The 16,449-nt window shown below is 38.2% G+C and overlaps 1 protein-coding gene across 1 annotated transcript in view; it reads left to right on the top strand.

Annotated features, from left to right (window-relative positions):
- The window catches only part of grb10b (growth factor receptor-bound protein 10b), a 68,473-nt gene extending 52,585 nt beyond the window's left edge, over positions 1–15,888 (top strand). The window contains exons 6-17 of the mRNA XM_062422265.1: positions 48–204; positions 4,595–4,710; positions 5,182–5,256; positions 6,936–7,073; positions 7,334–7,444; positions 7,932–8,030; positions 8,339–8,416; positions 8,586–8,702; positions 9,283–9,349; positions 9,500–9,587; positions 9,693–9,786; positions 10,257–15,888. Coding sequence (XP_062278249.1) covers positions 48–204; positions 4,595–4,710; positions 5,182–5,256; positions 6,936–7,073; positions 7,334–7,444; positions 7,932–8,030; positions 8,339–8,416; positions 8,586–8,702; positions 9,283–9,349; positions 9,500–9,587; positions 9,693–9,786; positions 10,257–10,403 — 1,287 coding nt within the window. The 3' untranslated portion in view covers positions 10,404–15,888. The remainder of the gene's footprint in view (positions 1–47; positions 205–4,594; positions 4,711–5,181; positions 5,257–6,935; positions 7,074–7,333; positions 7,445–7,931; positions 8,031–8,338; positions 8,417–8,585; positions 8,703–9,282; positions 9,350–9,499; positions 9,588–9,692; positions 9,787–10,256) is intronic.
- The last annotated feature ends 561 nt before the right edge of the window (positions 15,889–16,449 follow it).

Here is a 16,449-nt window from a genome sequence, read left to right as displayed (position 1 = left end):
GATCTTTGCTTATTATAACTGAACCCTAATATGTTTCCTCTTTATAGATCGTGAAGATCTTCACTGAAGACGGCATGGGTAAAGTGGTGGAGATCCCAGCCGACATGACGGCCAGGGACCTTTGCCAGCTCCTGGTGTATAAAAGCCATTGTGTGGACGACAACAGTTGGGCACTTGTTGAGCACCACCCGCTGCTAGGGCTAGGTAAGAGGTACAGCCCTGCAGGCCTCAAACACTGTTCACATACACACAAGAGCACATATAAACGCACGTATGGACACGAACAGACCTACACACAGACTCACGTGCCCATACAAAAACCCTCGGACTTTCGGGTGGGTTGAGACATGCAATATATTCAGTGATATACACAGGTGCATTCACATGTATGCATGCGTGCCCGCATAGTAGGGCAGACAGGCAGTTCAGGCGCATATTCTCACGCAGGCATGTATTCAAGCATGAGAGCATGCACATACTATACAGCATATGCACGCACCGTGACATGATATCCTGTGATCTAATCAAGTACCTCACAGTGTGAAAGGTTGCCGTAGCAGTACAGTGTTACGCAGAAGAAGCAGGACAATGTTATCTTGTGAAAACCTGAAACTGACATTTTTCACACACATTGCGCTTCGTGTCATTGAAAAATATGTATGTTAGAGAGAGAAAGTGATGGAAATAGATCTGAGCTGTATGTACGGTGTTGGTATTAGAGATGGAGCTGTTGCTGCTAGATGACAGATTGTAATGGTGGAAGGTATGAGGTTATAATCTTAAATCTTGTCATAAAAGCTGATGCTAAGTACAGGTGTGTTGAGATTAATATCACTTTTTAACCGCTAACTGATGACTCAATAAAAGGAGACTGTGATCAAAGGGGCTGATGAAGATTCGAGCAGACAGATGTATAACAGATAACGGGTTTAAGTAGAGGCAGTCTTTCCCAGAGACTCTTAGGGTATTGAAAGCCTGTCAATACCCTAGGGACTCTTGTAGAACAGGCAGAAACTATATTTGTCCCCAACTAAAATTAAACACACAGCTATTGATACATCTTACATATTAAGACTTGTTTTAGTATTACAGAATAGTTCAATTGAGTCTTGTTTCTATTATTAGTTTTATGGTTTCTACAGAGAATAGTGGGTGGAAAAGAAAGAGAAAGTATCACACACAATATTTGGCATCCTTCACTGATTTTTTAAAATTCTAGCAGGTTGATTTAAGTGTTTTTTAAGGCACCAAATAAATAGAATCATCCTGGGTATGGAAAAAGATCCAGGACAGTTGCATTAGATATTTGACCCCATTATTCTGGGTCCTGAGCTACTTGTTAAGAATAGCGAAGATTATATTATGTTTTCTCTCCTCTTATCATCCATTGAGAGGCAATTGTGTGAAGGGCACAGAATGAGAAGCTAAAGGAAAAGACGTGATAATTGAAGGTTATGGATTAGGAGATGTAAGTGATGAACACTGTAACAAAACCTTTGCCGCCTTGCGCTCTTCTCACTATCAGAGACGGTGTAATATTATCGATCCAGTTCTATAAATGACATAAGGTGGTAGAGATGATTGATGTAGAGTGTAAAAGGCTATCGTTCATGTTTAGACACTCTTCAGTTGAGGAGTGGTTATACCTCCCAATACCGCTTTCCTGAAAATACACTGCACCAGACAGAGAATTGTACTAGATGTTAAAAAGGTCAAAATGGTAGCAGTTACAGAGATAGCCTTTTTTCATACAGTAGATTCTTTATGGGTTAGCAATATGCAGGATATTGATTAATCAAGGCGTGTCAAACTTGTTCCTCTGTGAGGAGCTTTTCGTTTCTGTCAGGGTGATTCTATGTTAGACTTGGCAGCATAACAGTAAGTTTGGAAAGCCATGGCCAGCTGAATGTCAGAAAACCCAGCATCCCCCAGAGGAGAGTGTGCGATTATAAAGCACTTATGGAAGACAAGTTGAGCCAGTGCTCTGTGCTCATGTCTGCACAGTTTAACAGATGTGGGAGAGAAGGGGGTGTAGTTTTATATGAAGAGCAGCCTGCCAGGTAGTGAGACACGGAGAGAGGGATGATGACAAAAAACATATGTCAAAACATTTCATTTTTGCTGTTTCAGCTGAAATCCTTGTTTTGGATCTATCTTTTTGTTTTGCTAAGATTTTAGTCTTGTATCTACACATAGATTCTTACACTGTCATATGAGGAAACCTTTAGAAAATATATTGCATTATTCAAAGTACAGGTCCCAAAACTCTAACCTAATATTTCACCATCCATCATGATCTGATTACATTTCTCACCAGTGCAGCCAACACGATGCTGCCAAATACAGTTAGGTTGGTTTTTGTTGTGAGTGACATCATTTTTGGCTGGGAGCAACTCTATTCTATTATAGCCTTTCTTCTGTTCTGGTGCACCTGTGCTGCAACCGTATTCTTTGCAGGTCTGGAATAACTACTTATCGTATTTTATGTCTAGGAGTTTCAGTAAATGAGGCTTGATAAAGCTGTAGTGTGCTGATTGTTAGAATTAAAGGGTTATGTATTTGCTACTGCAGAACCAGTACAGCTTCTGACTGTGTGTGTGTGTGTGTGTGTGTGTGTGTGTGTGTGTGTGTGTGTGTGTGTGTGTGTGTGTGTGTGTGTGTGTGTGTGTGTGTGTGTGTGTGTGTGTGTGTGTGTGTGTGTGTGTGTGTGTTGTGTGTGTGTGTGTTGTGTTTGCGAGTTTGTGCTTGTGGATACGTGCACATGACGGTTGTGTCCGTGGATACAAAATTATAAGCTGTTGAAACAGTGGCTAATTTTGGTTTTACAATACAATTAGTAGTATTAGTTAATCTTCTGTGTATTGTTTGGATTGTGTTTGCCTCACAAATGTTTTAATTAAGATCTTTTAACAAATGACTAGGTTGGTTTGGAGCTGTGTTATTTGCCTGCTGTTTAAAAGATACATCAATATTTTTAATAGTCTTAAGTACATTTTGAATGACCCATAAGAAAGCCAGAAATATATGTTCAGTAGATGAAGTTACTCATTTGAAATATAGATTGAATGGCCCATATCCATTTAGGTTATGTTTTTGAATATTATGTTTGTTGTCAACAGTATATTAGAGATAAGTGTATTTTAACATGTGGAAACTGGAATTATAAAAATGCATAGGGTTTTTGTTTTGTGAGCAGTATGTGAGATTCCTTCTTGTGTGTGTGTGTGTGTGTGTGTGTGTGTGTGTGTGTGTGTGTGTGTGTGTGTGTGTGTGTGTGTGTGTGTGTGTGTGTGTGTGTGTGTGTGTGTGTGTGTGTGTGTGTGTGTGTGTGTGTGTGTGTGTGTGTGTGTGTGTGCTGCAGACAGTGTCTGCGCTCCACATGTATGTGCCCTGACACTTAATGTGTGCACATGTGGTTGAGCGATAGACGAGAATAGAAGTTTCAGAGGGGCCCGAACAATGGTTTGTTTGAATAGAGGGGCCTATTCCCGTACATAGCTGCCCACTCCTGGTGCAATACTGAATGGGATGAAATGGCCCTTTTGAGATAAGTAACGTTGACCTCTACTAGTCAGCATGAAAAGGTTAACAGCAACGGGACAGTGAGGTAGTGTTGCCAGGGTGAGTCACTGTCACGAACATGAATGACTCATCAGATAGGCAACAGGATGAAACAGAAAGAAAAAGAACATTCGTGACCATGTTAAGGAGATTGTGACAGAAGGATAAAGAGGGAGAAAGGAGGGGCCACATGAAATGAGATAAAACGTGAGATGGAGCTGTGCAGTCAGATTTCTCAGTTCTCTATTCCACATCAAAAATAGTTATCAAACCATGTACAGCACTATTGCTGAAGTTAGTCAAGTTACGGAATTTTAAATGAATCTACTGGGGAAAGGATGTGTTTTATTAAAGACTCGACAGGGGGAACTTCTAACGCCGTTGGAATTGACTGAGTCATGTCCGGTGTCAGCATTACAGAGAAAATAAATCACCAGGACCTCTGACCACATCCACAGAAGGACACACTTTTAGCTGAATCACAGGCTCTTTTATTCTCATTGAAAAAGAATGGCCTGGGTCACATCATCAGTCACAGCTTGTTTGATGAGCACAAACCATTGAAACCAGACTGCATTTTTAAACATCTTTGTAGGCCAATGAACAGGTCAAATGAATCCCAGGAAATTTTTTGTTTAAAGCAGTTCACTTTCATTTTGCCACAATCATCATACATATATATATTTTTCTTTTTTTTCCTTTTTTTTAAATTAAGTATTTCTTCTTTCTGTTTTAAATTTACTGGGTTTTTGTTTTTGTAGACTTTCTGTTTCTGTTTCACGAGGTTGATAATAGATATTTTCTCTCAACTGTCTACACAGCTTATCAGCAATTTCCATGTTGTTTGTGTAACACACTCAGGCGAATTTTGTTCAGTTTATGTTTTTGTTCCTCTCCCCTTGGTCAGACAAGGATACATCACATCACATATGACTTTCACTCACTTGACACATCGTCATGATTATTAGAATTTGATGGAAAGGCTTAAATAATAAATAATAACCTTGTGTCATTTTCTCTCCCCTCACCTCAGAGCGCTGTCTAGAAGACCATGAGTTGGTGGTTCAGGTCCAGGCTTCTATGAACAGCGACAGTAGATTCCTCTTCAGAAAGAACTATGCCAAATATGAATTCTTCAGAAACCCTCTGGTAATTGCTTTTTCTTGTACATTTCTTAACATGCCATTTCACTTCTGACATCCTCTTGTTGAAATATGTTACACCTATAGCCTGTAAAAACAACAAAAAAATACAAAAAAAAGATTTCATATTGCTTTTTTTCTTTCTTTTTTTTTTGGTGTTTATATCTTTAGTTTTTAGATTATTAGAAATAAAAAGATAAAGATTAGGAACATACCTATAGAGGCCTAATGAAAAGAGTGCAGTAAAGTTTTTATGCAGCCAGAGATGATCCGGAGATGAAATGAAAGGCATGCTCCTTGACAAAGTGCCTCTCTTCATTTTGTGTTATTGTGAAAGATTATGACAGCTGACAGTACTAATGAGATTTGCGTGACGTTTCTTTTTCTGTCATGAATTCCTACCCTCTAATTAATGTCACAGTGGCTGATATTTTCTGTCTGTCTGCCTCTGTCTCTCTCCACCTTTTTCTTCCACTAGACATTTTTCCCAGAGCACATGGTTGCATGGTGCCAGGAAACCAATCGTATGATTCCACCATCTCAGCTCCTGCAGGTACACATGGCGCACACACACACACACACACACACATATATAAAGACACGTTTCTCTTTGTCTGTCTCTCATTCTCTCTCCTCTTCCTGACACGCACACAGCTTATTTTACCTCAGAGTCAGCACCCGCTACATACTGTACAATCAAGCTGACATACCTCACCTCTGACCCTTAGACAGTGTGTCTCGTCAGAGTCTGCAGTAATAACTACTGTTGATCCCCTGTTGACACATGACTGTCTCGGCACACGCACCGCAGGCCCGACATGTGTGATGGATAGAATTAAGCAGGCAGAAATAGAACACACAGTTCCTCACTTACCTATCTTGTGTTTGCACAGTATAAATCCACACACGTGTGTCATGCTACCTCGAGAGCACTCACGGCCGTATACTGATTTCACAAAAGATATGAAGACAAAAAAAAAAAGTCTGGGAGGAGCCCAGACAAAAACATTCTTGGGATTTTGAAGAGCTTTGGCTGTAATGGATTGAGGGTGTACATGCAGTCTGACTCTCTCCTGTATCATGTAATGGAGCTGTCAGAGACAGAACCGCAAGTGGAATCCATCCCTTCATCCTTGCCACTCACCAAAAGCTTTTAACTCCCCTGCTGATCATATAGACCTTATGCTCCGTTATGCTCTACGTAGAGGAGTCAATAAATGAATGGGGATGGGGCGGGCCACAGTTGTGTCTGGAATCCTCAGTGTTTGACTTATTCTAAACACACGATCTTTCCACTCAATTAGAGTGCCGTCCAAAGCAGACGGTTTCTGAGCCGAGCTCAACCAGGTGTTTGCAATATTCACCATTATGCCAGAGCCATATGTCAACACAAAGCGCCAAGGTGTAGTGCCTCAAAAAAGAAAGCTTCTTAAATGAATGTTGCGTGTGAATGTGCAGCGCCGCAAATGCTGGAAAATGCTCATGCATGAGGCCCATTGTGGGAAGTTTCCAAAACACTGGCAAACATGTGCTTTAAATATTGAAGAGTCCTCTGGAACAGTTTACCTCCCTGCCGCAAGCCACAGATTCCAAATCAGCTCTAATAACTTAACCTGCCACTTCATGGTGTGATATTTTTGTGAAACATGGAGACCGCAAACTCCAAATACTTCAGACACCCACAAGACAATTTAAGCTTTAAGGGTTCCCAATTGGAATGTACTGTATGTTGATTCAATGTATAATGTATTTCTCTTGGTAGGCACATTGCATAACATGACAAGTTGTGTTTACATATATTCTTTTATTTTTGGTTTTTAGAATAGAAAAATTCCTTATGAGGTATATTACATACACATGGCAATGTCAGGACCCTGCCAGCCCTCTTCAGCTCCAATCAGTACCCTACATCCCTTTGATTTTCCACACAGTAGCACAGTGTCTGTCCTTATCGCTGTGGCAACTGCAGCGTGTAAAGATTTAGGCTGTAGCCCATCTTGAACATCAGCTGTCAGTCATGCTCTGTTGCAAGAAGCCCAGAGCATTTGCCTCCTGTCTGTTGTAATGCCTCTACAGATAGTGTTTGCTTCAGCCTTCAGTGTCTGTGGCAGTGACAGGGAGCTTCCAGGCTTCAGATGTGACCTGCTAAAGTTCCGTTCTGTTAGAGTACATCAAAAGAGTGGATAAATCCAAACTTTGTATGCTGATCCTCCTGCTTTCCCCCCCTTTTAGAACTTTCTAGCGACCAGTAGTTGTCCAGAAATCCAGGGTTATCTGTACGTGAAGGAGGTGGGAAGAAAGTCATGGAAGAAAGTTTACATGTTCCTGCGGCGCTCAGGACTCTACTGTTCTACAAAAGGAACTTCAAAGGTAACGGCAACTTTCCATCTTCAAGGGATAGAATATGGTTCATTGTCATTTTTTCAACATGCAATTATGTTTTTGCTTTTAATTACAATCATTATGTTTTCACTGAATATACCATATTAATATATTGTAGCAATAACCGTAAATATTTCAGATTAAACGTATTTGCCTTCAAAGAATACTTTCAAAGGTCTCTGTGTCTTTATACCTCCAGGCTGTTTCTCTCTGTGATGTTCTGACTTATTCATTATTTCTGTCTCCAGGAGCCAAGACATCTACAGTTATTAGCAGACCTAGAAGACAGTAACATCTTCACTGTCATCACAGGCAAAAAGCAGCACGGTGCACCCACAGACTTCGAGTTCTGTATCAAGGTGAGTTATGGACGACAGAAGTGTGATGAAACTGATTTCTAATGAAATATTATGAGCCGGGCAATGAGTGACATTTCATTTACTGTAGCTCCCTGTGAGAGCTTTATTGTTGGATAAAGCATGAGATCATTGTCATTGATCAATGCATATGATTCATATGATTATAGTGGTGCTGTGCTTCTGGTTTATTGCTGGTGGCTGTATTTCTAAATGCTTTAATAATATGTATAAATAAGAGCTAAGTCATAATAAACAGCTGATAATTGTATCTTGTATTTTTTGCTTATATTTTGATCTGTTTTGATATAAAGTACAGTTTTTTTAAAGTACATTTTTGGCTCACCCTCCTTATCAGCTTAGTTGAAACCCTTACTGGTAGTTTTACAATAATGATGATTGTGATGATGATAATGCCGTAATGTGATATGATATACTGTAATGAGTCATTTATTAGCTCCATCCTGATTCTGAAAATGTTAATATGTAGCCCAATAAAGGTCGAGGGGAGCTGAAGGAGTTGAGGATCCTGTGTGGTGATGACGAACAGGGCAGGACCTGTTGGATGACTGCTTTCAGACTCTTTAAGGTACCACCATGACAGACTCATTTGTTCATGACAGACCAATTGGTTTTGGGTTAGATTAATTTTATTTATTTTTTGTCTATAATTATTCAAAGATTGCAGACCACAATGTTATAAATGTTCCAAACTTTGTAATAAAACACAGCATTTTTTAAGTAGGCCAGGACCAAAAATGTATTAGTAAGCCATTTTGTCTTGGTTTTACTTTACACAAGTTGCCTAAAAAAATCTACCAGCAAACGTATACATAAACTATTCAAAATACACTCGTCAAGAATGTGATGGACCACTGTGTTCCCTTGTCTTCACAGTATGGGATTGTATTGTACCAGAATTATAAGATTCCCCAACAAAGAAAAACCTTGCTCTCACACTTCTCAGGACCTGTGGTAAGTTTTCTTCTTCATCAAAGACTGAGTTACAACTTTAAATTCAAATAAACAAACCAAATATTTAAACTTAAATCCATTAGCATAAACAATGCCAGATATGTGTTGTGTGTGTCTGAACACTGGCTCTTGTGTATTTTGACTGTCATGTATCTCTGTCTCCCCCTAGCGAAGTGTGTCAGAGAACTCCCTTGTGGCAATGGACTTCTCAGGGAGGATAGGCAGGGTGATTGACAACCCTGTGGAGGCTCAGAGCGCTGCCATGGAGGAGGGGCATGCGTGGAGGGTGAGTTTCATGTTATCCCCGCCAACCGTGCCAGGAGCAGACCTCAAAAACGTATTATGATCTCTACAGATGGCACTAGTTATTTTTTTCAAATACCCATACGCTGCTCTGGATTAGTAAGTGTTGATTACACAGGGACAGTTACTTTGGGCTTACAGAAGTGGTTTGTATATTCATAAAGCTGCTATGACTGTGAGATAGCTGTCAAAATATGAAGTGCCAAATGTAATCTAATGGCTGAAGACTGGCTCAGAGAAAAATACTTGTAGAGGAAGCTAAGATCACTTTTATACTTATTTGAGGTTAGAAAATGATTATACAATACAGTACGCTTTGATCATGCTTTTTGTTAGGTACTCTGATAGTACCAGTCAAAAGTTTGGACACACCTACCCATTTACATCAATGAGAAAGTGTGTCCAACCTTTTGACTGGTACTGTATTTAACTTGAGATTTTTCTTCACTGTTAAGAAATGTAGAGATATGGGATACACTGTAATTGAATTACCTGGATCTAAAGTGTCATGTATGCTGAATCATGAACATGTTGTTTTTGTCTGTATGTGGCGTCTCTCTCAGAAGAGGAGTCAACGAATGAACATATTAGGCTCCCACAGTCCATTACATCACTCCTCACTAAGTTCAGGTAAACGCAAATGCATTAAGGGATCAACAAAGTAGTTGATCTTTGACTCTATTTTTTTTCTAAATATCTCAATCCTCAAGGCCTTCAATCAAATTTGTTTTGTCCCATTTCCCATTTTAAAATAAATTATATCTTGTATTTTCTCTGCAGTCATCCACATAGCTCAGTTGTGGTTCCATGGCAGGATAACCAGAGAAGAATCCCATCGCATTATCCACCAGCAGGGACAAGTAGATGGGTAAGTCTACAAATACCATAGAATTTCCATACAAATTTAATGTATGTGGTTTAAGTAAGGTAAACTGAATGTTTCCCTCTTGGTGTCCTTTCATTTTCTGAACAGGTTGTTTCTGCTGAGAGTCAGTCAGAGTAACCCCAAGGCGTTTGTGCTCACATTGTGCCATCACCAGAAAATCAAACATTTCCAGATTCTACCAGTATGTATTCATGAATTTGTTTAAATGTTTTGTTTTTAGTTGGATAGTGTAGACATTGAATGTTGAAATTACACATTACATGAGCAATTACCTTGATGCAACTGAGATATACAATGGTGTTCTCTGATGTGGTGATGAATGTAACAGACAGGCAGATGTTACCAGACAAGTGCTGAGCTTCATCTCTGTGTCTTTGTGTGCATCCTCAATTCAACACACAGCTACACCATATTAAGCATTAAAAGGATTGTGTGAATTTGGTCTTACGTAGAAAGAAGTTGCATGAGTCCAGGCTCTCAAAAAATTAATCTTAAAAAACTATAGTACCGTTTGCAAAGAATTCTGTGATTTGTAGTAAACAAGCCAAGACATGATTTGTGAACAGAGTCTAATTTCACCCTGTCCTCTCTTTTCTCTTGCCATGTGGTGTGTCCCTCTTCCCTCATGCCTGGACTGTTTTATGCTGGCAGTGTGAAGAGGACGGACAAGTCTTCTTCAGCCTTGATGACGGCGCCACCAAATTCACTGACCTGATTCAGCTGGTGGAGTTCTACCAGCTCAACAGAGGAGTGCTGCCTTGTAAACTCAGACACCCGTGCACCGTTGTGGCCTTATGACATCTGCGGATCATCTGACCCATGATCCCTATCACTTGACCTCCCTTGACTCTGCCTAAAACAAACAAAACAAAAAGAATCTTTCTGTTGGTTTGGTTCTTTATGTTTTTATCCTGATAAGAAGCTGGTGAATTGACTGATGTTTCGTTGTTGTCGTTTTATATTGTCGAGAGTCCGCCGGAGATTGATGACCTGTTGGATACCTTTTGGTTTGCATGGATGTTGAGGAGTCGGATACACAATTTGCTTGCAAAGTCACTGTGTGAAGAAGAGAAAAGACAAAGGAAATGAACACTGCCGTTTGTGTCAATGCTGTCGCAAAATCTTCCACAATCTTGCTACCAGTAGTCATCAATAAGCTTGGAACCAGTGACTTTCAAGGTTTTCTCTTCCAGCTCAAGTGTAGACTGTATTTCCCTTCAACTGGACAATCAGCAGGACAATTCAAGCTTTCACGTGGACCACTCTGCTCCCTGAGAACAAATTGTCATCACTCATCCTCAGTGAATATACTGTAGGTGGAGAGGTGATTGTCTCTTTGTTTTGCACTCATCGAACTGGGAGAGGCCTTTGAGGGTGCATGACTTCCCCGCTGTTGCATTACTTTTAACTGTGATATGGTGCCACCGCCCTCTAGTGTCATAGGCATGTAAGGACATGTCAAAATTTAACATTCATTTGATATAGAGGCACCAGAAAGAGTGTGGCCTCTAAATCCTTTTGAGTGTTTGGAGAAATCAGAAGTTTGTCGGGACAAACTAACCTGGAGTAGATGGCAAAGGAAAAATCTGGAATTGTTGAAAGTATTTTTTTATTAGTGGACAATACAAAATCTGTGTCGTCCATCCTCGCTCATGTTCATCTCTGACCACACAGGGTTTCGTTTCTTTTAGACATATTCATTGCATTGCATTTCAATATTCTCTTTATAAATGTGTTTAAAGTCCACCTCCTGCATCCTGGATATGTGTAACTCTTCAGTATCCACATAAGCTACAAAAAAGGTCAACCTGTATTTGTCATTCTATTGCACACTCAAGTTTCCTAAAGTAATTCCCATGCAACTTCCACATAATGTATAATGGTGTCATTCAGGGTGAAATGAGTAATAAAGCTAAACAAATTATTTAACCAGGTAGACAGTTTTGGTGATTGTAATGTTGACAAGTGAAACCAGGTTACAGTTTGGAAATGAGAAAGTGCAGCCTGTAGAGATATGTCCACTTTCTTATACTGCAGGCAAAGGTATAAGGCTATCAGTTGCATTAGATTAAGCGAGACGAATGAGAATATCATTCATTTGTCTGATTGTCCTCACAACAGGCAGGGAAGGATAACCACTAGCATTTCCTTCAGTACTTTTACCCAACTAGCTGTCAAAAAATCACACTCTATTACTCTTTGTCAAACCAAAATAGTTCAGCCCAAACATACAGCAGAGCCTGTGGGGGAGACCCATTCTGGTTCTGAAGCCTCTTCTCACATACTGCATGTTCCCTAAGTCAGTTAAGTGCTGTCAGAGTATTAGACATAGTCCTGTGCCCTTAAACAAAAATGTGTTTAGGAAAATATGAATTGGCGTGCTCTTACTCTACATTACTACTAGACATTATTTAAATGTAATGCATAGATTACATTCCAGATAATATGGCCTTTTTTTTTTTACATGAAAGTACTTGTGAGCAAACATTACACACATACTCCCTACTGGACACTACACTGTCAAACGTTAGCTCACCTTTTGCAGTAATAATTTACCCCATCCTCTCCTGCTATTCATCCTTTCTGACTGTCTAATCAGTTTCTTAAGCTTATTGTTGGATAAAGTGAAAATACCCTCTCAGCAGTGTGGTAGAAACTGGACATGTTAGGACTGACTTCAAAAACATTACAGGGCTGATTTTCATTATTTTAATCCATGTCCGTTCATCTGAGTTTGCAAATATGGTACAAGATGTGTTTTCAAGTGACAATTACGAGACCACCAGACAGAGAACATGGGGCGACAAACTCTTACTGAGTTTGTTTGAGGGCACTGGCTATGCCAACCTTTAGTTTTAACCTATACACATTCAGCGAAAATCATTTGTTTTCCTAGCACCCACCAAGGTCAAGTCAAACCCAAAAAAGGCAATTTAATGGATTCCCATTTGCATTTTGGCCAAGTTTACTATTGACTTCCTGTAATTAACTATAGTATAGTGGAGGAAGATTCCAACACAGTGCCTCTAGGTAACCCAGATCAAATGTATTTTTGTTATAGATAGAAATACATTATTTTGCACTGATAGATCACGTCTGGCAAAATGGAACAAAATGGATTACACATGCTGAAGGGCAAATCCTAGCCATCTCAAAGTCTCTGAAGACATAGGTAAATTGGTTGAGATTCTGTTGATATTTAAATTCAGCCTTGTTTGTCACTTCACTCAAGTCCATCCTAGTGATTTTGGTTCAGAATAATCCTCTCTGAGATAGTCCCACCACAAACAGCTATTTTTTGTTATCTCATAACTAAGCCTGATGATTTCTTAAAAACTCATGTTTGAAAGTTTTATTTAGTCCAAGCTTTGACCGTAGCTTTGTTTAGGCCACGATCCAGCAGATAATTAGAGAACTATTTGTACTTACCTGTAATAATGCAGCATCAACAGCCATCTTTTATTTACATGCAGGTTGTCTTAAGGTATATTGATCAAATGAATAGCCACGCTATATCAACACACTGTGCATGGTCACCATTATTTATCTAAGATGCAATGATTAATCATTTTATTGTTTCAGCAAAATGTATTTATTTATCTGGATGTGACTGATTACTTGAACATTTTAGATTTATTTTTCTCAGCGCTGTTCTGTACTGTTTTCTTTTGTAATTACCATGAAATGATTGACCAGTGTGATTTATTATTATTATTATTATTATTATTATTATTATTATTATTATTATTATTATTATTATTATTATTATTATTATTATTGTTATTATTTTAATGATATAGCATCTATTGATGTATTTTGTTTTCCCTTTTTTTTAGGTTTGATTATTCAAAAACTATTTTCGTCATCATCAACACTCATGAATTGATGTTTTAAAGCACACTGGCATCTGTAGTGTCAACGTTGTCATTCCACTAGATGACAGGTGGGATGTTGTGAAATCAAAAACAAAAAAATTACCAGTTTCCCAAAACATTAACTTTTTTTAAAGTCTTTTTATTCTTATTAATTACGTTTCTTTTTCTCAGATCTATAAAAAAAACATCCTATTTTAAGTATTCCAGCCATTTTATGTTTAGAAGCCTAACGTTTTTGAAATCATCACTTTTTTGTGGTGAGTTAAGTAAGACAAAACATATACATAAATTAAAAAACTAATTCAAACCACAATGTTTTGGGAAACTGGGTCAAGTAAGCCTCAATATTCTCATAATTCACTGTTTCAATGCCTTGCTGTGAATAGAGAATTGTAGACATTTAGATGTAGGACAAAACTTTACAGTCAAGTTAACCCCCACCACCACCACACACAAGCATACACACACATGCATACATACATACATACATACATACATACATACATACATACATACATACATACATACATACATACATACATACATACATACATACATACATACATACATACATACATACATACATACATACATACATACATACATACATACATACATACATACATACAGGCACAGTAAGCTCCTCTACATTATTTTACCCTTAAAACTGCAAAAAGGGATATTGTATTCCATTTAATTCAAACCATACCAGAGCAACAATCAACAGATTGAAGATTATTTAATACGTAGATTTTATCATTTGCATGAATGTTGAGTGAGTTGAATGAGTTTATAATGTAGGGATTCCGTCACTGACATTCGATATGTGGATATTTGGTGGAATCTGGAGAATGACAATACATAAATGCATCTTCTAGTACTTGCTGGAAGTCATCTTAAGCTATTGAAACGTCACTGAATTGGTGATAGTCGCTGTTTCTGAGTACTAATCTAAAAGTCTCCTGAGAGAATCACACGAATCCCTCTGCACTCCCCTTGTTACTTTTTTTAATGACTGAAGTGAATGGTAGCAGAGGTAAACAAGTGAGGGACAGAACAGGTAGCCTTGTAAAATTGAGTCCGTATTTACATAAAAACTGTCACATGGACAGGATGTTACTAGGCAACGGGTTGATTTGTTGAAATGCAAAAGACAGGGGGTATATTCAATTAATGAACACATGAAAAATAAATTGGTGGATTTGGATATCCACATTTTTACACTTAACAGAAATGAATGTAACCGGGTTGCTCAGGGTTGACTTGGAGCATGTTAAAAACTACTGGTCCATCAGAGTTTCAGGACTTTCACGTACTGGATGATGATGGATACAAGAATATTTTGGCTTCATTAAACTGAGAGTTATAACAACAAACTTTTATCCATTATGTTCACCAATCTGCTAGTTGTGATTACTTGAAAAATATTGTTGCAGCAAAATTAAGTAGATTCAGTATTATTTAAAGAGTGCAGTTAAGTAAATCATGTTGTCAGTACTATTGTTTAAACTGTTTGTTTAGAAGGGAAAAAAAGCCTAAAACACTTGCTTGGCTACCTAAACTGATTTAAAGCCCCACCACCACCCATTATCTAATCAACTCCACTAATCACCTACAGCAATAACAGCCAACCAATTTATGAAACACTTGAAATGTTCATGCCATCAATTCTAGCAAATTAGAAGACATTATAATCCAATCTGAATTGTGATGTCATATTATGCTGTGTTTTACAAAAATAATCATATAAACACTCAAACTAAAACTGATTCAGTGGAGTTGAGCACAGTGTCATTTTTGGTAGCCAGGTAACTTGTAACCACAGATGGTGCCTCTGCTGACTTCTCCCACTCTGCACAAACCAGACCTAACATGTGAATGACAAAGACAGTGCTACCATTCACACTCCCTGCTGTTCAAGCATGCCTTGAGTTTGAAACCCCTGCAAGTTTAGAAGTATTTGATTAATACAATTTAATAGCCGAAAACAGCACTCAAAATGATTCCGGCGAAAGATGATTGGGAAAGAAAACTCCTATTTTCAGTTATTGTTTTGCAGTTTCAGTTTACTTTCGGAGTTGAAAGCGAGTTGCAAAGACGGCTCAATTGATTATCATGTTGACTCTTGTGCATTTTCATAACATTGTCACAATGCAAGATACCGTGGCTGTACAAATGAGTAAAGTAAAAATATATCTATATATAAAAATATAAACTATTATGTATTTCAGGGAATGCAAAAAAGAAAACAGTAATTTATCTCTTTTTGTAAGAGAGAGTTCCTGTATTCATAATGTGCTTTGCTTCAATCTGTAAATAGTTGAATGGCTTATAAATCTTAATTGTAACCTTTTCAGGTATTTTTGTACAAATAAGGGACTGATATATTCTGTTTATTGTAATTAGAATAAAACATTAATACATTGATATAAAAACCTAAACTGTGTTTGTCTTTATTGAGGAAAACGTCCTTTGAAATATGTTTAACCATAGAAAGTAACACCAATGTATTAATAGTGCAAGTACAAAGCATACTGTATCTGCACTGGTTGTGATTCTATAACTATTGCATCAACAACTGTGTGTGTTTTCCAGATTCAAGCATGTCCCAAATCTGTAAAGATTCTACATCCTCATACAAAAAAAGTAAAATATATTAAATTCAGGTAATAAAATCTTCATTGTCAGTGTGCATGTCGTTCTGAAAGAGTAGCCCATCTAATCCACTAGATGGTGCCATACCATCAGAAGTAAAGGGGGCTGAAAAACTGTTACACTATGCTAAAAAGTTACACTAAAATTCCATTTACTGTAACTTATTATGACAGACAAATTAGCAACAATACAAGGGGAACTACTACATCCTGCAAATAAGTTATGAATGGTGATGTAAAGAACTGAGAATTAACCCATTGACACCATAACTGATCTGGTATGTCACACCCTTTGGATTATCAGTCATGCAAAAA

The sequence above is a fragment of the Scomber scombrus genome, chromosome 7, assembly GCF_963691925.1.
Source record: "Scomber scombrus chromosome 7, fScoSco1.1, whole genome shotgun sequence".
Taxonomy (NCBI): domain Eukaryota; kingdom Metazoa; phylum Chordata; class Actinopteri; order Scombriformes; family Scombridae; genus Scomber; species Scomber scombrus.
This window is presented reverse-complemented; position numbering and strand designations above follow the sequence as displayed.